The sequence below is a fragment of the Nothoprocta perdicaria genome, unplaced genomic scaffold, assembly GCF_003342845.1.
Source record: "Nothoprocta perdicaria isolate Ctin4 unplaced genomic scaffold, notPer1 scaffold_157, whole genome shotgun sequence".
NCBI lineage: Eukaryota > Metazoa > Chordata > Aves > Tinamiformes > Tinamidae > Nothoprocta > Nothoprocta perdicaria.
The window spans coordinates 1463256-1485615 of NW_020454727.1; the positions used below are offsets into that span (position 1 = coordinate 1463256).

The 22360-nt window shown below is 54.8% G+C and overlaps 5 protein-coding genes across 5 annotated transcripts; 2 read left to right on the forward strand and 3 right to left on the reverse strand.

The window, feature by feature from the left end:
- Window positions 1-758: 758 nt before the first annotated feature.
- Window positions 759-1683, reverse strand: RPS28 (ribosomal protein S28). The gene is made up of 4 exons (XM_026035242.1): window positions 1631-1683; window positions 1510-1557; window positions 1275-1420; window positions 759-1135 (listed from the first exon to the last, which is right to left on the reverse strand). The coding sequence occupies exons 1-3, from the start codon at window positions 1667-1669 to the stop codon at window positions 1298-1300; spliced, it is 210 nt and encodes a 69-aa protein (XP_025891027.1). The 5' UTR covers window positions 1670-1683; the 3' UTR covers window positions 759-1135; window positions 1275-1297.
- A 113-nt stretch (window positions 1684-1796) lies between these two features.
- On the forward strand, window positions 1797-3002 carry NDUFA7 (NADH:ubiquinone oxidoreductase subunit A7). The gene is made up of 3 exons (XM_026035252.1): window positions 1797-1859; window positions 1959-2008; window positions 2380-3002. Exons 1-3 carry the CDS (start codon window positions 1809-1811, stop codon window positions 2531-2533), a joined length of 255 nt encoding a protein of 84 aa, XP_025891037.1. The 5' UTR covers window positions 1797-1808; the 3' UTR covers window positions 2534-3002.
- Window positions 3003-4140: 1138 nt separating this feature from the next.
- Window positions 4141-6333, forward strand: LOC112943962 (potassium voltage-gated channel subfamily V member 2-like). The gene is made up of 2 exons (XM_026035279.1): window positions 4141-5391; window positions 6061-6333. Exons 1-2 carry the CDS (start codon window positions 4141-4143, stop codon window positions 6331-6333), a joined length of 1524 nt encoding a protein of 507 aa, XP_025891064.1.
- Window positions 6334-7382: 1049 nt separating this feature from the next.
- On the reverse strand, window positions 7383-9256 carry LOC112943958 (bone morphogenetic protein 2-like). Its single transcript, XM_026035274.1, has 5 exons — window positions 8998-9256; window positions 8749-8885; window positions 8513-8635; window positions 8140-8338; window positions 7383-7789 (listed from the first exon to the last, which is right to left on the reverse strand). The coding sequence occupies exons 1-5, from the start codon at window positions 9254-9256 to the stop codon at window positions 7383-7385; spliced, it is 1125 nt and encodes a 374-aa protein (XP_025891059.1).
- A 4702-nt stretch (window positions 9257-13958) lies between these two features.
- On the reverse strand, window positions 13959-16885 carry POLE4 (DNA polymerase epsilon 4, accessory subunit; the record flags this gene model as incomplete). The annotated part of the gene is made up of 4 exons (XM_026035251.1): window positions 13959-14304; window positions 14637-14678; window positions 14963-15047; window positions 16763-16885. Coding segments are annotated over 4 exons (264 nt in total), but the record flags the coding sequence as incomplete, so codon positions are not given.
- Window positions 16886-22360: the final 5475 nt, after the last annotated feature.

The window sequence follows — 22360 nt, forward strand, 5'->3', positions numbered from 1 at the left end:
ACAGCACAAACAGTTGCTAGACAAGGGCTAGCTCCAGAGAACAATATCCATCTAAGACTGTACAGCACAAATGTCCCCCAAAAGGGGGGAAACACAAATGCTCTTGAAGAAAAACAACTCTATTTGTCTCAGTTTAGCAAGCTGAGTGCCTATTCCAGAGGTACCATCCTCAACTTTAAGATATTTAAGTCACTCTCAGCTGCTGGTAAAATGTCTTAAACAAAATGTGTTCAGGGAAGAGGAACACTGTCAATAGAGACCAGGACAAAAGTAAGAATGCAGGATGAGGAGCCACAGACCTAACTCCGTTCCACCACATCACAAACCAGCAGCATCCAACCGGTGGAAAAATGAGCACTGCCACAGGAACAAATAAAGGGCTTACAAGGGAGCTCCCCTCTGTGCCCAGCAATTTTCAGGCTCATCTTTACCTTCAAAACTGCCTAAAATAACAAACCTTTCAAGCTGATGTTAAATCAGAAGGGACAATCAAGATCACAAATAAAGAATAGGGATTTACAAGCTCCCGCAAGGGGTAAAAACACTCCCTGTTTAGGGGGGACCACCAGGAGAATATAATTTCATTTATATTAGCTTTCACAGAGCACCTTGCTGAACGCAGAAAAAGAGAAGCAGCCAAAGCTTGGCTACGAAAGACTGACATCCCAAGAAGGTCCATGTAATTTAATAGTGCCACCTCAGTGGTTATATCAAGGAAAGCATTTATCAGAAGGATCGCTACTAAGGTCAGTGCACTCAAGAAAACAYTAGTTATTTTTTGCCGTGAAAGACAGATGAATATAAAAATTCAAAAATCACCAAAGTTACCAGCAACCATCAGTAACACCAAAGTGAGGGCATTTTATCCCAAAAGGTTAAGCACAATCCCCATAGTAAGCAGAGTGGGTTTCTGTCCTGCTGAAAGCAATAATTAGAGGCAGCTGCACAAGACAAGCTCTAACATCCACACACTCAGTAACTGAGACCTAGACAAAACAGGATTGGGAAAAAAAAAGAAAAAAAGAAAACATTTTATTGTATTCACTCAAAACGCCATCCTCATCTATGGTGACCCATGTCTAGCAGCGCAGGTGTCAGCGAGCGGCTCGGAGGCAATGCAAGAAGTTTCCACCACCTGCAAAAGCAACAGCATGAACTGTTTTGATTAGAGAGCTGCCAGCCTCAGTGCCCGGAAAGGGGAGAAGTCAAATGGGGTACCCGGGGCTACCCACGCAGGGTACCCGGGGCTACCGGGGCAGGGTACCCGGGGCTACCTGGGCACTCCCTCAGCGCCGGCCTAGCGCAGCCGCCGGGCCTCGCGCTCCGACTCGAGCAGCGTCAGGACGTCTCCCTCGCGCACGGGCCCCTTCACGTTGCGGATGATGGAGCGGCTCGTGTCGTCCATGAACTCCACGCGCACCTGGGGGAGGCGACACCGCGCTGGGGCCGAGGCGGGAGCCGGGGGAGCGCGCGGCGCCAGCGCCTCGGCGCCGGCCTAGCCCCGCTCACCTGCGTGCACTGCCCCTGCGAGCCGGTCCGGCCCAGCACCTTGGTCACCTGCGGGCACAAGAGAGGCGTGAGCGGCGCGGGGCGGGCGCGGGGTCCCCCGGCCGCCCCCCGGCCGCCGCACCCTGGCCAGTTTGATGGGCTGCACGCGGCTCGTGTCCATGGCGGCGCGCGGCGGGCAAAGGAGGCCGCACCCCACTGCTCCCGCTTTTATAGCGCCGCTGGCTCTCGCGAGATTTGCGGCGCGCCCCACCCCCCCCCGCAGGCGCCTTCCGGCGCGCGCCCTTCAGGGAGAAGCCAAGATGGCGACGGCCACTCGGCTCATCCAGCGGCTGCGCAACTTCGCGGCGGGGGTAAGGGCGGCGCGCGGGGAAAGGCGGCGCTGGGGCCTGCCCGCGTCCCCGGGAGGGGAGCGCGGCGCTGAGCCGCCCGCGCCTTGCTTTGCCTTGCAGCGCGACCTCCAGGCCAAGCTGGCGCTGCGCTACACCGAGATCTCCAAGAGGTAAAAGGCGGTGCCGGCTGCTCCCCGGCCTGGTCGTGAGGCCAGAGCTCCGCGCTGCTCCCTACCTGCTGTTCCCCCGCCGTTTTTTGCCACCTTTTGCTTCAGATTATCATGTTTCTGCTCTCTGSAGAGCAGCTGTGACCCCTGCACTTGAGGGGCAGCTTGTCACAGAGCTCTGAGCAGAGCGCTGCTCTCCGCCCGCCTCTGCTTTTGACAGAGTTGCATTTGCTTCAAGCACCTTCAACTGCCCTTAAAACCTCTGCAGCTGCAGGCTGGGCAGTGCACCCCGATGCTCACCTCCAGGTCTCCCATCAACAGGGGCCYCTATTTACCGTAACACGCACTGAAATTGTGACACTTTTGCTGCCCAGGACCCAGCCGCCACCTCGGCTCCCGGTGGGTCCCAGCCACAAGTTGGCAGACAACTACTATTGCACCCGYGACGGGCGCAGGGAGACTTTCCCGCCCGTCGTCGTCGCCTCGGCGCAGAAAACGCTCGCTGCTGGGGCTCAGGCCGGCAGGTAGGTCTGGTCTCGTCTGCAGCTGCACACCGAGCTGCCTTGAAAATACACAGTTCTTCCAGAAACTAGTGTTGTATTCAGTAGGTCATAGAGTAATGATGAGCTAATACCTCAGTTCTGTATTTTTTCTTGAATAAATAAACAAATTGGTTGTCTGTTGACTTACCTAGGCTCTCCAGTGCTAATAAAACCCRTTCTTGTGATTACATTTGAGAGTTCTTCATTAACTGCTATTAAAAGCTACTCGAGTCTCTCTTTCTTCCTCTGTCTCAGCTCAGAATCTGCAGTGACAACAGCAGAAAAAAAGCCAGTGACACCAGGGCCACCACTCAAGAAGTGGGAACTTTCAAAAGACCAGCCGTATTTGTGAGAARCGAGTGGTGCTAGATGCACAGCTCATTAAGAAGTGACACTTTAACGTGGAAACCCACACTGGGTATAGCTGCTGTGCTAAGTGTATCRAATTTATCCTAGTTTTGCTGGTGCATGACTAATAAATATGTTTAAAGCTGCGCTGTCCCCATTCTGTCTGTTCTGTTTGAGTTACAGAGGTTACTTGCTTTCAGTGGCGCCTGTTGATACTGGTGTTGCACAAGTGTTCACTAAACGCACAAAAGGTAGAGAAGTGCTGCTGAACTTGGCGAGAACTCGCAGCGTGAGTGCTGGTCACCAGCCTGAGAGCACCGTGGAGGAGTGGGGCAGCAAATCCTGCAAATCCCAGCTGGATGGGGCTGCCAGCAGTGCYGCGGTGCCCGGCGATGTCAGGTGCATGGTGGAGCTCGCCTGTCACGAGCTGTCCCACATCATCCTCTTAGCTTGAGCTGAGCTGAGCCTGGGGCTTGCTGCTCTGTTAGGCTGAATCCCTTCCTTCATGCAGCGGGGCACACGGCTGGGACATGGATTTGGGAGCAGGAACCKCTTCCACTGCAGCCGTGGCCAAAATTTGCAGCCGTGTCTGTGGCAGTAACTTCCCTTCCTCCGTCCAGCCCATGGGGCCCAAGCAGAAGCGTTTTTGTTGTCCTAAATCCTTGGGCTCRGACACTTCAATTGCAGTGAGGCTTGTGCTGCTTTTCAGCATAGTATCAATTCTGTGCTCTGGCCCTCTACATTGAGCTAAGTCATTTCACAGAAATAAAGGTTAAAAAATTGAGGTTAAAGCAGATACAAGCCCTACGTGTCCTTGACAAAAGGGGTTTCAAGGGTTAAACAGAGGTGCTCGCTCTCCCTTCAGCTTGCTATAGGGRATGCCCTGCTTTGAAAGAGGACAGTATATGACAAATGCAAACAGCTAATAAGAACAGAATGAAGAAAAGGAGGAGCGTGGGGCTGGAAATAGCCCCTTATATAAAGTGTGAGCGCTTCAATCCCATTATTGTCTTAAGGRGCGGACACTGAGCTGCTTCCAGCTCCTCCAATGCAAACCGCAATCCGATCAGCAATCGGCTTTGGGAGGCCAGCAGGTGCCACGCGGCACCGGGACGCAGGCGGGGTCCCTTCGCAGCAACTCTGTGAGCAGGGAGCACTTGCCCTCGTTACACATGGCTGGRCACAAGGGACCCGCGAAGCCGAAATTGCCGTGAGAGGAGCTGCTGGGGTGGAGGGCCGGGCACGATGAGGCAGCCGGGGAGGAGGCGAGCGAGCCTCTCCCCCAGTCTGAAGATTGGGGATCCCCGGGGCTTCCCCCGGACCCCGGAGGAAGAGGAGCTCTACATCCCCTTTGCACAGGACAGCCTCGTGAAGCCRTGGGGCTCCATGCACGATGTGGCGGACAGCAACCATCAGGAAGGTGGAATTCCCATCCTAAGGAACAAGTATTTCCTCAACATTAATGTGGGAGGTAAATCATTCCAGATTGCTTGCAAGGTGGCTGCCCGCTATCCTGTCACCAGGATCGGGAAGCTCGCCGTCTACACAGACCCTATGAAGAAGCTGAAGCTTTGCGACGACTACTCGGTGCAGAGGAACGAGTACTTCTTCGACCGAGATCCTACAATTTTCCACTACATCTTCCACTTCTACCGCAGCGGGGTCCTGTGGATAAGGGATGAGATTTGTCCCAGTCACTTTATGGAGGAAATCGCGTACTGGGGACTCCATCTGAAATACTCCCAGCGCTGCTGTCGRATCCTGCTGGAGGAAAAGCAAGACGAGCTCAGTGAGTACCTGAAAATACAGAAGGAGTTGGAGGCGGAACTGGAGCCCCTGGACTCCGCAGAGCACTTTGAAGGTAAATGCCTGGGGAGCTTCCGGAAGAAGATCTGGAACCTCATTGAGAACCCTTACTCCTCTGTCCCAGCCAAGATCATTGCTGTCATGTCGAGCTTCTTTGTGCTCATCTCCATCGTAGGCATGACTTTGAGCACAGTGGAGGAGATGAAGCACAAGATTGGCAAGAAGTGGATGGAACAGGTGGAGATGATCTGTGCCATTTTCTTCACTTCCGAGTATCTCATGCGGCTCATCTCCTCCTCCAGCTTCCAGAAGTTTTTACGGGCAGCATTTAATGCTGTAGACTTAGTGGCCATCCTGCCTTTCTATATCCAGATTCTCTTTGAAAACCTGGATGAAGCRGACACACTTTACCACGAGGAACTGCACAAGATGGAGAACGTGAGCAAGCTGGGAAAAGTCCTCAAGCTCATCAAACTCATGAGGATCTTCCGCATCCTCAAGCTGGCCCGCCACTCCACCGGCCTCCGCGCCTTCGGCTTCACCATACGCCAGTGTTACCAGCAGGTTTGCTGCCTCTTCCTCTTCATCGCCATGGGCGTCTTCACCTTCTCTGCTCTCATGCACTCCGCGGAGCACGACGTCCCGGGCACCAACTTCACCAGCATCCCCTACGCGTGGTGGTGGGCAGCGGTAAGGAGCGGGGAGCTGTGCCAGGGAGGTGCAAAGTGTGGCCCAGGGGCAGGGGCCGCTGGTCCAGAGCTAGAAATAGGCCCAGTTTTCCCACTGGGTCCGGTTCAGCGGGAAGCCTAGATGTTCTCTAGAGGTCCCTTCCAACCTCAACCATTCTGTGATTCTGTGCTGCTGGGTTCAGATCCTCTAGGGGTGGATGCTTGGACTGAACCGGGCAAGTACGGGGACACTTGGCTCCAACCTAGTCCTGGAAGGAGACCCCAGAGGGGTCTGGAGACCCCAGAGCCGAGCACACTGCAGGTGAGGACAGGAACCCTCAGGCTGCTGGAGCCCCTGGATTTGCCTTGTTCACTTGCGCCACCAGAGCCAGCAGCCCTGCTGAGCCAAGCGCTATAATAAACCTGGGATTAGCTCTGAGCTGACCAACAACTAAAGCTCTTGAGATGCACGGGTTACTGAGGGGTTTTTGATTTGCAGACAAAATGATCCCCTCAGTCACTTCTGCTATTCTAATCCCACTGCACCATCACCAGCTGCCTGCCTCTCATTAACCTCTCCCTGAGGAAATGGCTCTTAGCAAAACCAGCTGCTCCAGGTGTTTAGACAAGCAGGGAGGAGAATTCCCGACTGGCTGATCCTATCCATCAGCTTATCTCCATCCTCTCCCAGGTCAGCCTCTCCACCGTGGGCTACGGAGACACCGTGCCCGAGACAGTGGTCGGCAGGATCGTGGCRTTCGGCTGCATCTCCTTCGGCATCATCCTGAACGGAATGCCCATCTCTATCCTCTACAACAAGTTTTCCGATTATTACGCCAAGCTGAAGGCCCACGAGAACGAGACGAGCCTCTCGCTCAAGCTCTCCAGGAGGATCCGCCTGAAGCAGCGAGTCCTGCGGCAGCTCTCGTTGTGCTGCGGAGCCGAGCCGCGCTCCCACCACTGACTCTCCGGACAACCCCCCTACTCAGCCCGGCCTGTCCCCCTTGTCCTGGCCATCCCTCCCTGCAGCTGCTCTTTTGGGTCCTGTCCCCTAGGACAGCTTCGGGACACGGGGACAGCAAGCAAAGGCAGTGGGAGGTGCTGGAGTAGAGGGACCTGCTGGGAGCTGCACCCGGCCAGTGGAATCCCTGGGGAAAGCTCCTTGGAAAAGGACTCCGGGCAGGACCTGGCTGCAGAGACTGGTGCTGATTTTGGGTGCCCCGGTGTCAGCTTGTGGTCACTGATAAGCAGCTGCTATTTTGAAGCTGTTGGAAAGAGTCTTGGAGTGGATCAGTGGACCTTGCTCTGTAGATCAGACACCCTCCCACCAYGTCCCGGAGTGTGGAGGGGCAAAAGGTTGTGCTGCAGGGTGTGAGGTGGGACCCATCACCTCACCCATAACCCCCCGGCACCCATCCCAGAGCTCCATCACTTCGGAGCTCCCATCACCTCCAGACACCCAGCCTCCAGACACCTTCGGTGCTCCATCACCTCCAGACACCCAGCCTTGTGACTGTCCGCCCCACGGGGCGGCAGTCACAAAAGAAATCCTCCTTTGAGAACCGCAGGTTTAATTCTCCAAATTCATTTTACAAGTCATAAAGAAGTGCAGCAATGTCCAGACGTTTACAGGACGCTGTACAGGCRGTTTCTGTCATATATTAGAGCTCTCGCTATATACATATACAACTATATACAGCCTGCAGGAAGCCTTCACGTAGGTGAGGAAACCTGCGTGCCCTTCGCGCCCCGAAACGGAGCYAGCTCCTCTCCCAAATCACTTGTTGGGTCAGTCTAATGCGAGCTCGGTCCGAGCTTTCCCAGGCCCTGCTGGGCCCATGTCCCCATGCTGGGGACAGCTGACCACATCCCTGCTTTGCTCCCCCTGGCCTTTTGATACCGATTTTGCAGGACGGAGGCTCTCGCAGGGCGGTTTTGCATTGGGGCCAAATCCATGCAGCCTCCCGGGGCTCCCGCAGGGATGGAGGCAGCAGGACGCTCCTTCCTCCCACATCAGTGGCAGCCACAGCTCCCGGCCACCATGTCGTCGTACTGCTTGAGCACCACGTTCTCGTCATCGTCGAAGTAGAGCAGGTTGATGGAGTAGAGCTTGTCGGGGACGCAGCAGGGGCTGCTCACGCCCTCGCTCAGCTTGAGCGCGTTGATGATGGACTGCACCGTGGCGTGGTTCGTGGGCCGCATGTTCTCGCCCAGCGGGAAGGGGCAGGCGCCCTTGCAGTGGTACGCGTTGTAGCCGCGCGGCGAGATGATCCAGCCGGACCAGCCGATCTCCTCGAAGTCCACRGAGAGGGGATGCCGCTGGCAGGGCTGGAGGCGGTCCAGGGAGCGCGTGCTCCGCAGCCCGCTCCCTTTGGGCGCCGGCATCTTCGCAGGGAGAACGGGAGCCTGGAGCTGGAGATCTAGCCAAAATGAGGAAACGATGAGTTAGGGACTGCACAAATTCTCCTGAGTGGCAGCTACAGGTCTCATGAATTCCCTGTTCCCATTCCTCAGGGGTATCTAAACCCAAARGGTTTTAATAATTGCATCTCAATGCATGGGGAGAAGTGGGGGGAAAGGGTTTACACGAATGTTCTGGGCTCTCTGTAGACCATCGGAGCTGCCAGCACAGCGTCCATCACCGTCTCCTCCAACCCAGTTACACCCGCAACAGCCACAGGCACCAGGACCCAGCAGCTGCCGCAGCAGAGGTGCCGGTGGCTCTGCCCTGTCGCCCTCTCCGTGCGGGCACGGAGCACCCGGGACACACCTGGGAAGGCACTGCTGGGCAGGGAGGCTCCGCGGCGCCCGTCGTCCGTGAAGAGCACCAGCATGGGCTTCTTGCTCTCATGGTGGTCCCGGCTGGAGGCGAACCGCACGCCAGGGGGGTCCAGCGAGCCCCCGCCCAGGCTCTGCACCAACACCAGCAGCCCCTGGTTGCTGCCCTCATCCTGTGTCCAGTCGCGGACCTGGGGAACGGAACAGATGTCCCCATGGGTGACCCTGTGGTGTCCCAGGTGTCCCAGCAGAACCTCCACTCCTTGGGCCATGATGCAGTAAATGCAAACAGGGACGGTGTCCAAGTCACCGTGTTGTCCCTCCCCGCACCTCTGCGCCCCCCAGATTGGGGTTGGGGCACTCACAGCTTGCGTGATGGCGAAGACCTCCCAGCCCGAGCCCTGCAGCGCCAGCAGCCGCGTCGCCAGCAGCTTCTGCCCTTCCGGCGCCTCCAGCCTCGTCTTGTCCAGGACCTGGTAGATGCTCACCTGGGGACGGAGGGCAAGGCCAGTGACTGGGAAGCCGGGTTGGGTTGTGCTCCTCCAGGCAACAACTGGCCCTGGGCACCGGAGCGTGCCCGCGTCCCCGTCCCCCCGCTCACCTGGCAGAAGTGGTGCCGCGTGGGCCCATKGCCGGCCCGGGGCCAGAGGCGGAAGAGATGCAGCTCGGCCGTCAGGATCTTCTCGTTCTTGGCTACGCTGGACAGCACGAAGAGGAAATGCATCTTCTCGCTGTGGACTGAGGAGGAGGACGGGTTAGCGAGCGGAGCCCGAGCGCAATCTCCACTCRGGCCCATCCTGCAGCCCGTGCCTGGGCTGGGAGACCCACGGAGCCCCCGGCTCCCCCTTACTCTTATCCAAGAAGCTGCGGACTGTGTTGCCCGCCAAGACGCCAGGGTTCTTGGTGACGCCGTCCGCGTTGGCCACGGTGTTGAACAGGTCCACCATGTACTGGGGCGGCTGCTTGACGTGGGCCGGCGGCGCCGGCGGGTCCTCGATGCCGAAGACCTCCAGGAGCCTCTTGAGCGCTTGGGCTCTGCGGCTGGCRCCGTCCGGGGCGGCGCTCGCCGGCCTCGCCAGCGCCAGCAGCAGCAGCGCCGTGGCCAGCATGGTCCCGGCGCGAGTCCCGCCGGCAACCCCGGCCCCGCGTTTATAGCTCGGCCCTAAGAGGGTCTCGCAGGCAAATATGCGCCCGAGCTATCAGGAAGGTAAAGAGAGCTGATTGCCATGCTAACAAGGTGCGAAGCTGGGCTGCCCRGCGCCCTGCGCCCATTAGCCCCAGTACACAAGGGCTGGGAGGAAGGCTCCGCGCTGGGGGGAACGGGGCTCCCTCGGCAAAGCCCCGACCCGGCTGCGTTTGTTCTCCATGGGAGACTAACGGGGTCTTCATGACGCCGCTAATGGGGCAAACAGGAGGACGTTTGTGCCGAGAAATTCGGCAGCTGCCAGCAAAGAGGGAGAGGAAGGACGGGGCGGCTGGTGGCAGCAGCACTTGTACTGGAAACGCCTGCTGGCAGAACTGAAATGAAACTTAGAAATAAACAATTAAACCCAACAACTGGCTTCCTAAAGATTACAGGACAGTGGCTGATAACCTCTGAGCGATGGATACTAATTAAGCGAGAATCCTGTGGAGTCAGGCTGAGAGGATAAAGCCAATTCCTCACTGCCATTCCCAAAGTGGCTGAGCTGCTACCGTATATGTGGCCTCTTCACACTTGGCACTTGTTTTAATGCCCTACAACTTGGCAGAAATGTTCCTGCTGGCACAGCGGGTAAAACGAGCAGGATTAGAAAAGCCTGTTAGCTCTTAAATTGCCCTGGGAATATGGAAATCTCTGTGACTGAGGCCCTCAAATCCCGGCTCTCCCCAGCAGCTTGGGGAGGCACTGGGAAGCGGACGCAGCCTCTCTCCATCCCAAGCYGGCCAGGATCCCCACAGCTGCAAGGCAGAGTCACTTCCAGGCTAATGTGATTAGGAGACAAACTGCAGGCCAGGGTGCCCCTTGGCACCTTTAATTTATTCCAACCTGATGTTTGCAGGGTGAAAGGGCTGCTAATTATCCCGAATACACAGGGAGGCGATTGCAGGCATGTGGCACAGGCTTGCGTTAATCGGAAGAGGAAACCACTCAAAGCCTCCGCATCCTTTCCTTCCTCTTCCCCGGGCACATTCCTGGTGCCAGGCAGCGCTGCGCATCCCACCGGCTCATGCTGGTCCCCTCAGGGCCAGATGCCCTGTGGAGGGGACACCTGTGTCCCCAGCTCTGCTTGCAGCTGCTGCCCCTTTCCTTCATCTCTCTTGTCTTCCACTTCTGTAAACGGGAGCAGCCCAGAGGCCAGGGACACTCGGGCTCATCCCAGGATGCCCGCGCAGACCGGGGATCAGAGYGCCCCAGGGAGCTGCAAATCGCCCCTGCTGTTGATTTTAGAAGCTGCCAAATATTCCGCGGGTAGTTGATTTATACGTCCCCCATTTAAAATATCTTTAATTCATAAAACAGCCCTCTCTCGTTTACATACAGCACAGACAGTCTGGCGGGGCCCTGCGGGACCCCCCTGGGGCCAGGCCTGCAGCCCGAGGCCGCTGCCCCTGCACCAACACAGGGGTGAGCTCTGAACTTGTGCCCGTCCTAGTGCTGCGGGGCACTGCGGCGCACGGAGCCTCTCCCTAGCGGGACATTTCTCTCCACTTTGCGAATCCCTGCGGATAAATAAGCTAGTGATTCCTAAGGGAAGGGGGATGCAGCCCCCAGCCCTCCCAGTGTCCCCCTTACTGACACATTGGGGGTCCTGCCTGCTTCAGGGGATCAAAAACACCCTGCCCGGGGCTGTTGGCACCCCCAGACACTGCACTGCCCTCGGACACTGCTTGTGAGCACCTGAGAAAGGACAGAGGCCCTGGGCAAGAGAGGCAGCTCTCTCCCAAGGACATTCGACAGGAGAATTTCTATGCCTTGCTCCCTGCTCAGTAAACCATTTCCTCCCTCCTAGCCTCGGCAGAACAGAGCCGCTTTATTTCTCTGCAGTTGGACTTGATTCCCGTGCCAATGACTGCATTCCCAGCCCCGAACAGCCCGGCAGCGGCGCGCACTGAGCGTGGCTGCAGCGACACCAAGGGCTCTGTCTCGCGGAGACGCCGCTCCCACCACCRCTGCCGGACCCTACACACCTAGAGAGGCCCAAGTGGGCGAGCGCCGAGTGCTGCTCCAAGCCTCTCTCCGTGCTCCCCCTCCCCAATCCTGCCCCAGGCCCGCACAGACGCTGGGGAGCAAACACCCACACAAACAGAGGCTGTGAAGGCTCCAAGAGGCCCCTCAGACGTGACTGCGTGCGGACACATCCTGGAATGAGACGTGCTGGGACGAGGCTCCAGCTGCAGTGCGGCTTTGGCTGGGGGGGCCGAGGCGGTGATCCCAGCAGCTGTGCTTACCTAAGCAAGCGGGGCTCCCCTAGGAGCGGCTGCTCAAGCACCTTCCCACAGCAATTTCCTGCAAAGATCTGCAAAACAAAGGCATGAAAATCCCCCGCGGCACCACAGCCGGAGGGCTCCCGCCCCTGGCCGCCCTCCACCTGCATCCCTGCTCCAATACACAGCCCGAGCGCAGCGGCGCGGGCGCCTGCGCACTGCTCCTGTAGTATAACGGAGGCAAATGAAGGGAGAGAAATTTTGGGGCCCTCTCCCTGAGCCTTCTGAGATGCGGTTACCCGTGCACAAAACCTGCCTTAAAGCAGGGAGTTGTCGCTGCCAAAATGAAATGTTACTATTGGAGCATAAGGCATATTTTAAATAAGTACYTGTTTCCTTAATTGTTTTGAAAATAAGTTCTCACTACACACAAAAAAAAAGTTTGTTACTTCATGGCACTAGTGTGTAAACAAATTTGGGGTGGTGAAATACATTTTCTCCAGGAAATTTACAGTAATTTACCTGGGTGATTTTTGCAGTAGTTTGTGGAAAGGGAAGCAGAGCACAGCACGCATCACTGCCAGTCACCAAAGCAGGGAGCCTGCTGTACATACGATGTCTAGTGTGAAATCGGGGTGAAGATGCAATTTGGGCGAAGCTCCTCYGAGAGCTCCAGGTCCTCTTTGAGACCCCGGTGTTTTAAATTCCTCTTAATCCTAGGGAAGTAAATAGCTGCGTGTCAGCCCATCTCCTGCTGATGCCCACCCCGAGAGCCAGACTCCATCCACGCTCCATCCACGCTCCTTTCCGATACACAATGGGGAGCAAACACCCACCCATCCTGCATGTGCAATTTCTGGCTGCTCCACAACCCGCTGGACTGCAACAACCCCCTGCAAATACCCTGCAATGCAAGTCAACTATTCCCATCTCACTTCCACATGATTCTTTCATCCCATTCCCACTGCAAGAGCATCTCCCTGTGTTGGCACAAGGAAGATGCTGCATCCACTTGTGCTGCAGGAGTACAACCCCGTGCAGACACTGGGATAATCCCACAAGGAGACACGTGGTGTGTGGGGGGGAAGTGCTTCCCAAGGGAGCTGTTACACAGGGATGGAGCTGGTCCRTGCGGAAACCACCCCCACTTCCCCAAAGCTTCCAGCTTGCCCCAGGCAAAGCTGGCAGCGGGACGGCATTTCTCAGCRAATGAGCCATCTTCCATCAACCACTCTGCAGATCACGGCCATCAGCCTGCGCCTTCCAGCCACCCAGCTGGGAAGTAAACGTGTCACTGATTCTGCCTCTCTTGGGAAATAAATAAAATAAAGAAAGAACCAAGCTAGGCCACCCATCTAAGGTCAGCCCCCATTGCTGCTTTCCTGGTCCCCACGAGCATGGCAGGACTCTGTCCCTCTCTAGTGCTCTGAGTCAAACCCCAAATCTGCTCTGAGTCAAACCCTAAATCATTTGCAGAGCGCACGCACTCCCACCACAGCAGGAACCTTTGGAGACCAACAGAGCTTGCAAACAGCCTCACACCAGTGCGGAGCGACGAGATGAGAAGAGGAAAGGAAGGAACTTACTGGCAAAGACAGGGCTGTGCAAGAGCCAAGGAATGCCACYGTTAGCGAGTCCTGCACAGCTGCGCCCCGAGAAACACTGAGAGGTCACCAGATACTTACACYGGGCCCTCCCTCGGCAGGCAGGCAGGTGAAGGGCTCAGAGACAAACGGGTCTGCATAGTGCCGGCAAGTGCTGCCACCCTGTGATCTGCACCAACACCTAGGCTGGCTGGCAGTGACGGCATCTCACCTGCAACACGTCTGCGTGGCCGGGGCCTGCAGCAAACTTCAAAGGCTTTGGTGAGAGCGACCGCTTTGGCCCCTGGCCCTGGGTGGCTCGAGGAGGGGCAGGGGTGTCTCTGTTCTTCCCAGTGCTTTCCAACTAATGGAGTTTGTGGTAATGCGSAGTCACTTTTAAGTGCCCCCATCTGAAAGGAAGGTGCATCCTTCAGCCTCACGCATCGCTTTCAAAGGTGTTTCGAATGAGTAGATAACCCTCTTTTGTCCCTCCATCAAAATTTAGATGAAAACTGGCTCTTTGATAACAGGCTACAACCTGGAAAGTCTCAGAGCCACATCAGTAATGACAACACAACCCCCACTGGGGACCACCACATGGAGAGGCCTGAGGCTCCGTTTTYACCTGTCTCCTGTGCTGCTGAACCCTGGAGCCAAGAGGATGCATCTTCCTTTCCAGAATCCGGGAAGWGCATCCCCTTCATCCGCGCAACACAGAGGAGAAATCGGCACAGCTACTCAACAAAAACATTTAATTGTGCTTGGCTAAGAAACACACACATACAAAGAAAAACACATTTTGTAAAAAAAAAAAAAAAGACCATGTCTGGAGATCTGAGGCAGTCTATTGCCTGCAGAAGGCTCTGCACTGCTGCAGCATCCCTGGAGAGAGGCAGGGAGAGCAGCTCCTGAGCAGCTGCTGTGTGACATGGGGAGCTCTTTTCACCGTGATTACTGGGCACAGTTAAGTGGCATACAAAATATTTATGGAAAAAACATGGATTTTAAATAATGAACTTACAACAACTTAAACTTTATACAAAACATTACGGTTGCCATTTCAGTGTCTCAGTCCTAGGAACGATACTCAAACACTCATCCTGTGTGCATCTCTGCAGCTTGTTTCTCCAGAGGACTCCTTCTCTGAGCAGTTCAGTCCAAAGTACCTAAAAATGCAAAAGATGGATTTGGGAATCAGATGGATAACGGATATCCAGGTACATGAACAACCACAACTTGTCTACAAGCTGCCAGATGAATATGTAGCAACTTGGAAAAATTTAAAAATTCATAAAAGAGTAAGAACAAATTTAGCTGAGAAGTATTGCACATTTTGGTTTCTGTTTCTTTTTCAYATGTTCCACCTCTCAGAGAGGAGAGGGACAGGACCAGATAACCCACTAACTATTGAAGAAAACATGGTTCTACAAATGATTAAGCTCCCAAGGAGATGATTACACAAAATATTGAAACCAAATTAAATCAAGCAGAAACTCACCTTCCAAAAAGGCAAATTCATCAATCGCTTCAATAGCATTATCTGCAAAGTAGAGTGACACCAATTAATATAGATAAACCCACATCTGTATTTGCATCTCCTACAAATATCAGTATTTGAACTTAAMTTACATTACAGTGACCAAATTCAAAGAGGTTTATTTGTTCTGAAGATAGTATGTGAAATTATTGGCATAATATTTGATAGAAGAGAATGTTTTCTCTCTCATCTTTGGAAAAAGGAGAAGCATCTACGACTACCTCACCACAGGGGGATAGATCCTTCATTGTAACAACACTTCACCAAGAAACAAATTGCTCTCATACCCAGGTCTTTTCTCTGTAGAGTTTTCCTCTTTCCTTGCTGAGCGTATACATAAGCATCTTTAGCTATGGTTTCCACAAAAATTTCCTGAAAAGCAAAAACAGGACWATTTCACACACAGAACGTGAGGGGAAGTAGAGAACATTCTGCACGCAACGAGATAAAAAGAAAGATCCTACAAGATTTTCGAGAGAAGCCAGCATTTAAGATTTCCCCTTCCAATCCCTAGTTCTGAAAACAGCAGGTAGGATTGTCACGCAGTCCTTTTTGGACAGTAACAAGGGAAAGGAGCGGGCTGAGCGTGTGCTTTAATTAGGCAATTACAGTTGGTTCCTCCTAATGTGTCTGGGAGACCAGCTGCTCATCATCTGTCCTCAGGGCACGATCTGAGTGCTGGGTGCACAGGTGCTTGTTGGATAAAGCGGATCAAGCAACTGCCACTGTCCTCGCATGCCACCCAGTGGCATCCTTGCTGGAGGAAGAAAGCACCTAGGAGCAAGATGAAAGCTGCTGCAGGAAGATCCTGAAATGGAGAGAGAAACGTCTGCACAGGGATGCTTTTGCACAGGGATAATGTGCAAGATTGCATGCTTGTGGGGAGAAAAACAGCTCTTAATATTATTATATCACGGCGAGCTCATGGTAAGAGCTACCCAGCAGATCAAACCTCACCTGTGTGGCGGGAGACACAGAACTCAGAACAGGGTATCGCAAACGTCAGGCCAGCAGACCAAGTTAGGCAGGAAACCTCCCCAAACCAGGCCCGGAAGTTTAATGCAACTAAAATGTGAGATTCTGTGTTTTGCAGCTGTAAAGGCCCAGCGCTTCCTTGCCACAAGGCCACGCCAAGCAGAGGACAAGAGCTCCACAGACAAGCAGCAGGTTTCTACCTCAGAGCACTGCTGACCACAGCACCACAGGAGGTTTGAGAAGGTTTCCTAGCTAAGGGGGATGCATTTCCAAACGGAGAGCACAGCCCAGGCACTTCTTTCAGTTCTCCAGGTTTCTGTCAGCAGCATTTCTGAATTTGGGCTGAACAAGAACAAAGTGGTTGCAGTCCCTGGAAAGCTTCCACGCAATCCCTAGGAAACATGAAAGGACGGCGGCTCCAATCTCCCGTTCCAGGAGGGCACCTCAGCCAGGACCAGGAGCCACCACCGCTGCCCACAGCAGCTCTGGTCATTTCAGGGAATGCCAGGACAAGCCATGGGAACAGAAAGCATGGAGCACAAGCCTCTCAAATCCTCAAAAAATACTAGAAAAGCCCAAGCAAATGGGTCAATGTCCTCCAAACACGGAAAGCACCACAAAATACCTCAGAAACCTGGCATTAACACACGTACTCAATACAGAGCCTGGCCAAGAAGGGGCAGGAGGACCCTCAAGTAGCTCTGTTGCCCTGAAACAGCTTCTGCCCCCCAAAAAGTTTGAGGGCAACAAAATGAAAACTGCYGAGTGACAATATTGGGAGCACAGGCTCCAAGGAGGCACCCTTGGCATCAGCGGTGCCGGCGCTTGCCTGTGTCAGCAACATCCCGTGGGTTCCCAGGCGCCTTCCCGCCTGCTTCGCTCCCTCTGCCCTTCCCTTGGGCTCCTCCTTCGGATGCCGCCTCTGGACCCCTCTCCCTTGGCTCCGGGTAGCTCCAGGCCACCCCTGCGCTGCCCTCATGTCCTGCTCCCGCCTCCCACGGACACCCGGGACCCTCCCCGCAGGGCACGAGGCCCGGCCGGCCGCCTCCCCTGGCCGGGGTGGCCGCAGGGCGGGCGGGGAGCCGGGCGGGCGGCCCGGGAGAGGCGCTCACCGCGGCCCGCGCCAGGACGTAGATGGCCTCGTGGCTGGCCAGGCTCACGTCCGGGTCCGCCTTCACCAGCGCCTTCACCCGCGCCAACGGCAGCCGCGCCACGCGCGCCGGGCCCGGCGGCCCCGCGCCCGCCTCCTCCCCCGCCGCTGCCGCCGCCGCCGGCTCCGCTGCCGCTCCCGCTGCCGGGACGGGCCCCGCGGCCGCCGCCATCGCGCGCTGAGGCGGCCGCGCGTGCGCGGTGGCGGGGCCGGGCGGAGCCGGCGGCGGGGCCGTGGGCCGGGGCCGCCGCTCTGTGTCCCCGCACCTGCTTCCCTGTCGCTGCCGGCGCCGCCGCGGGTCTCGCTGTGTCCTCCGGTGTCCCCCCCAGCACGGCCACGAGCCCCCCCGTTCCTGACCCCGGCCCGTTCCTGAGCCTCGCCGTCACCCTCAGCGACCACGAAACCGGCCCCGGGCCTTTCTGTGCCCCCCTGCCACCATRAGCCTCCCTGTCACCGCTGGCACAGCCCTTGTCCTCCCTCTGTCTGCAAACCTGGCCATAAACCTCCCCATCCGCAGCCCTGGAATGGCCCTGGTCCTCCCTGGCACCCCATGGCACAGCCATGAGCCTCCCTGGCACCCTCCGGCACCGCCAGCCCATCCCAGTGCTCCCCCGTCACCCACCAGTGCCACGGAGGCCAGAGCAGACCCCGAGCGCCGCCTCCTCRCGGGCTCCACTGGGACCGCTTTGCCAAAGCTGGTGGAGTCCCATGGGAGCTGTGCCCCAGGTCTCTGCTCACTGCGGGATCATCAGAACGATCCTTTCTACAGCCGGGAAGGAGCCAGGCAYGAGCGCTGGAGCATCCCTCCAAAGGGGACATTGGTCCTCGCAGCAGGGACGGAGCAGACGGTGGCCACGGGCCGTGCAGAGCTCTGGAACCAGGGGCTGGGCGGGAAATTCCACGCTGCAGAGCCGTGTTTTGCCCCAGAACTGACTGAACCTTTCCTGTCTCTGAGACMGTGAATGGTGAAAACAGGATATTTCAACACACTGGTGGCCTAATTCAGCACCACTCCGTGCAATGCTCATTCCCATCAAAGCCCACCTCTCCTAGGTCTGAAATCTTGGAGGCGTGATCATAACCCTCCTCTGAGATACAGGTTTCTGTATGCAGAGCTGAGCCGATGTCATTACTAGATTGTATTGGCCTTGTCTATTGGCTTTGTACTCAGAAACAATGGGATGGGGATGGCAGAATGAAGCCACCAAAGAGCAGACCATGAATGTCCTCCATTCTCTGCAGGGCCCTTGGTGTTTTGGAGACGCAATGTGAAACCCGTTCATGGTGGCTGTGGTGAAATGAGGACGTAACCTGCCTTGTTCTTTGCAAGAATCCAGCCACCTGATCTCAGAATTGCTTCCCAAATCCAAAGCTCTTTCCCAGCTATCTGCCAGGCCACTTCATGGACAGCAGGGCCTGATGGACCTTAAACTTCTTCGCAGCATCAGAGCCTAGTATAGATGATAGCAATGAATGCAACGATGATGAATGCAAGAAAGCTGCTGCTGCCCCTCCTCTCCTTGCTTTACATCATCAGACTTCAGCTACTTCCTTACGTTACACTCAGCTTCTTGCCAACCATTTGGAAAGAGCCTCTTGTTTCAGAGGAGGGGGATTCCGCTGCCTCTGAGAGACACTCCAGTGGTCTTTAGGACAGAGAAGAGCATGCAGAAAGTGTCTACTGATGGAAAATGGTGAGTAAGATCTGTAGCTGGACCACTTGCTCTTGGGCTGTGACATGTCTGGGGTCAGGGCGTAGGGATTAGGGCAGTTTCTCCCTCTGTAATGCTTGAAAAACTGGAGGGTTCATTTCACTTTGTCATTACAAGGTGCTAGATCCTTGCACCTCTCCAGCTTCTCTTTTCAGACAGCAGCTCTTTTGCCCTGCTGCTGCTTATTGAAGCCCCAGCTAAACTGAAGAAGCTACTGAGCRTTAGACGAAAACTAAAAAATTGTGGCTTTGCTTTGTTTTGAAATGCGGCCAGTCTGGGCTAGCACGTGGATAGCAAAAGGCAAAGTCCTTGTGCACAGCTGCCCTGGTCAGAACTTGCAAAATCCCTGGAAAGTTACTGGCCTCAGTGCAAGCATTACTGGGTGACGCTGAATTGCACAGGAGGATAGATATGAAGAGAGAGAAAGAAGAGTCAATTACTTTGCATCACTGAATCCAGAAGACCACCTATCCATGCAAAACCTTTTGAAAACGCTAGAATTTATCAGAATGCAACAGAGCATTGCATAGCAACAAAGATGATGTATCCCACCATTGCCCATGGAATGGCAAACATTTAGTTTACAAACATTTGAATCATTTAGAAGCCAACTGCATGCTTGGGAATGTTGAAAAAAGTTGCTTTACTCGCTGATTTGTGTGAAAGCTCCACTAATTGGTGGACGGGAAATAATTTCTGTCTCTGCTCTAACACAGACTGTGCTTAGAGAACTCAGCTCGCTCTTACTGGGGAAAATTGAGGTGACTACCACATACCTCCTCCAGGCACGCAAGAGGCGATGGCAGTCATATAGGTGAAAAACCAAGCCAAACCAAAACAAAAACCCACAAACTCAAATTGAAATCCCAGAGGGAGAACTTCAAGATCTACTAGTGGCAGAGCAAACTTGGCAGACCACCTAGCTCCAGTACAACGGGATCTGGTGGTCCTGCCGTAATAGAGTAGCGGAGAGATTGGTGAGGAAGAGATCAAGAAAACGATCTCTGCACAACTGTTTGGTCTATCTGAGAAGGTTCACAGAAATCTAAGTGCATCATAGCTGAGGTCTCTGCCATACCTTGAATTTGACCCTCCTCTCCTCAAATCCGTACTCCTCCTCCTGGCAACCTTTCTTTGGAGGCTTCTGAAAGGTGCTTTTAGGAGACTCAGGAAGCTCAGGGGCAGCTTGTCTGAAGCTGAGGCATTGAGGTGTCCTATTTTATTGTATGTGCTCTGCACACATGAGCAGCACAGGAAATGCACTGGTCAAAAAAAAAAAAAAAAAAGATTAAAAAAAAAGAAAAGAAAAAGTAGGGCAGACCTTCACCTCGCTGGTATAGACTTGGCTGGATGACATTCAGCAGTGCAGTCCCACGTTGTCCTCCAGTGACTCTGTGACGGGCGCTGACTGCTCTGTGCTGTCTCTTCCACTCAGATACAATAACTCCCAGTGCCCGGGCAGCCAGGGCCACTTCTCCTTTCACAAAGCAGGACACATCCCCACACAGTTGTTTGGTTGCTTCTTTATTAAGTGGTGCTTGGGCCTGCCCAGCTCAGTGCTTTCAAAAGAGGCTGCGAGCAAGCAGCCACGCTGCTCTTTCGAGAGCAAAGCCTGTGACACTCGCCGAGTCTTTGGCCATAAATGATTCCCCTGGCAAAYTGCACATCCAACAGCACCGTGCTGTTCTTACCAGTCAGATAAGCTGTGGCATGGAACYACTGGGGGTCTTTTTCCCTGATCAAGGGCCAGATACATGAGATGGAAARTCAATGGGAAGCACAACCACCTCCCCAGTGCCCTGGCTTCATGGGAACCAGGATCGGAACAAGGCGGGTTGCTCCTGTCTGAGCCTTGTAAAATAATTAAGTCTCAAATTCTGTCCTCATCAGCTTTGTTGCCAGAGTGACATAGTCCTCTGCCCTGTTCCACCCTTTTGAAGGTCCCTCATAGTGAACTGAGGGATGATCAGACAAAACAGCCTCCATGAAATTCCTCCTGAATGCCCTCGTGGTTCCATGCACTCTTCCTGGTCYTGTGCAGCCTTCCCGAGGAGATATTTTCTCAGACACATTCCAGGACCTCTRTGGGCAAAGAATGGTTTTTGTGGAGGAGGTTCAGTGTCAGGACATGCCGAAATGATGCATTCTCCAAGGAGAAATGGTTTGGGCTTTGATTTGTTTTCCTTTGTGATGTTTTAACCAGAGCTTTTCTCAACAGTCACAGACACATCTGAAAGGGAAAGAAGCCCTTGTGAGGCATCTACGAGCAAAGCTCCAGGGGGACAGGAAGGGCSCTCAGGAAGGAGGCAGCTGGCCGGAGAATCACCCTGCAGCGTCCCGTGCAGCAGAGCCAGGACAGGCCCCTGTGCCGGGTTTCAAGGCCGAGTCACCTCCTGAGCCCCCCTGGACCAGGAGAGCCAATGTCACCAAAGCCCCTTCATCTCGCRGCAAAGGCCACAACGAGGGACAGACTTTGCCTGCACCTCCCTTTGGTGAGAAGCCAGCGTGGGTTACACCACTGAAGAAGGGGATTGCTCAAGAGGCCGGTTTCCCCCCAGCCACTGCAAAATCAGGAAGAAAAGAGTCCTTGAACAAGGACATTGGAGCCATCTCAGATCCTCCCCAGAGAAGCCCAGCCCTGCAGAAATGGCCACTTGTCAAAGACAAAGGGGCTCCAAGAGTTCCAGCCAAAGGAGCAGCYGTTCTCGCTTCCCTGAATGCTCCGGGAAGCAGTCAGGAGACGAGACATCCTGCTGTGCCTCGGAGGAAGCCTTTGCCAGATGTGAAGGCCCTGGGAGCAAGGCCAGCCAAGCCCAGGCGCCCTCCTCTTGTGGATCTGGAGAAGTTCAGAGCAGCTGCATGTGCTGGGGATGGCCGTCCTGCCACAGGACCCTTGAGGAACACTAAGCCAAGTATGGCCAGGAACCTCAAATCCCCCTGAAAAGGCAAACCCGGGAAGGAAGAACAGCCCAGTTAGGGTCTGGAGCTCCTGGCWGATAGAAATAAGAGAGGAGGTTTCAGTGGGTGGTAATGGCAAAGGGAGCTTTATGCACTTAGCATGTGGAAATACACCTGGGTTTGTTTAACTGGGAGGAAAGAGGGCAAATGGGAGATCCTCTTGACCTTGCCGTAACCGTAGGGTCCATCTCCAAGCAATGCACGAGCGGAGTTTGCTGACTTCTCTTACTGCAGGATCTCAGCATCTCGCATTGAACCACATGGTAGCATGTGAGGCAGAATGGTGCTGCTCTCCCTACGGAGAAACCAAGGCTCAGAAAGAAAGCCTGGCTTGTTCAGGGGCAGAAAAACAGTAGCACCCCTAAACGCATGCAAATGCCCTGRAATTGCACTGATTCTGGTACAGCTCTGGATTTGGAGCATTCACCACATTCCAAATACCCCCCTGAGCCTCTATACCTGCCACTTCCTCACTGGTCCTGGGAGAAAAGAACATTAAGGGTGTGGGGATRTGTCTGTTAAAGCTCCTCACTGAGCTCCCCAAGGTTCCCGAGTACAGAAATGGAAGGAAAATCCCCCTAGGATTCAGGCCTGTAGTTTAATCACCTGGCCTTGCTCTGCACAAAATCTAGCCCAGGGAGGCTCTGAGCTTCAGAACAAGTTATAGAGCAGAGGAGAAGACTTGAAATAATCTCTTGTGACTCCTTCCCATTTCTCTCTTCACCACAGGTTACCTGAAACCAGGTAAAACTGCATCAGYTGCAGCACGGCTCCCACCACAGAGCACTCCAGGGTTAACAGGGTAGGTGGCAAGGTAGCATTTGTATTTCAGTTGCTCTCTCTGTGCTATCTCGGGTTTTCCTGCTTACTTTTAGAGCCCAGCTTGAGTT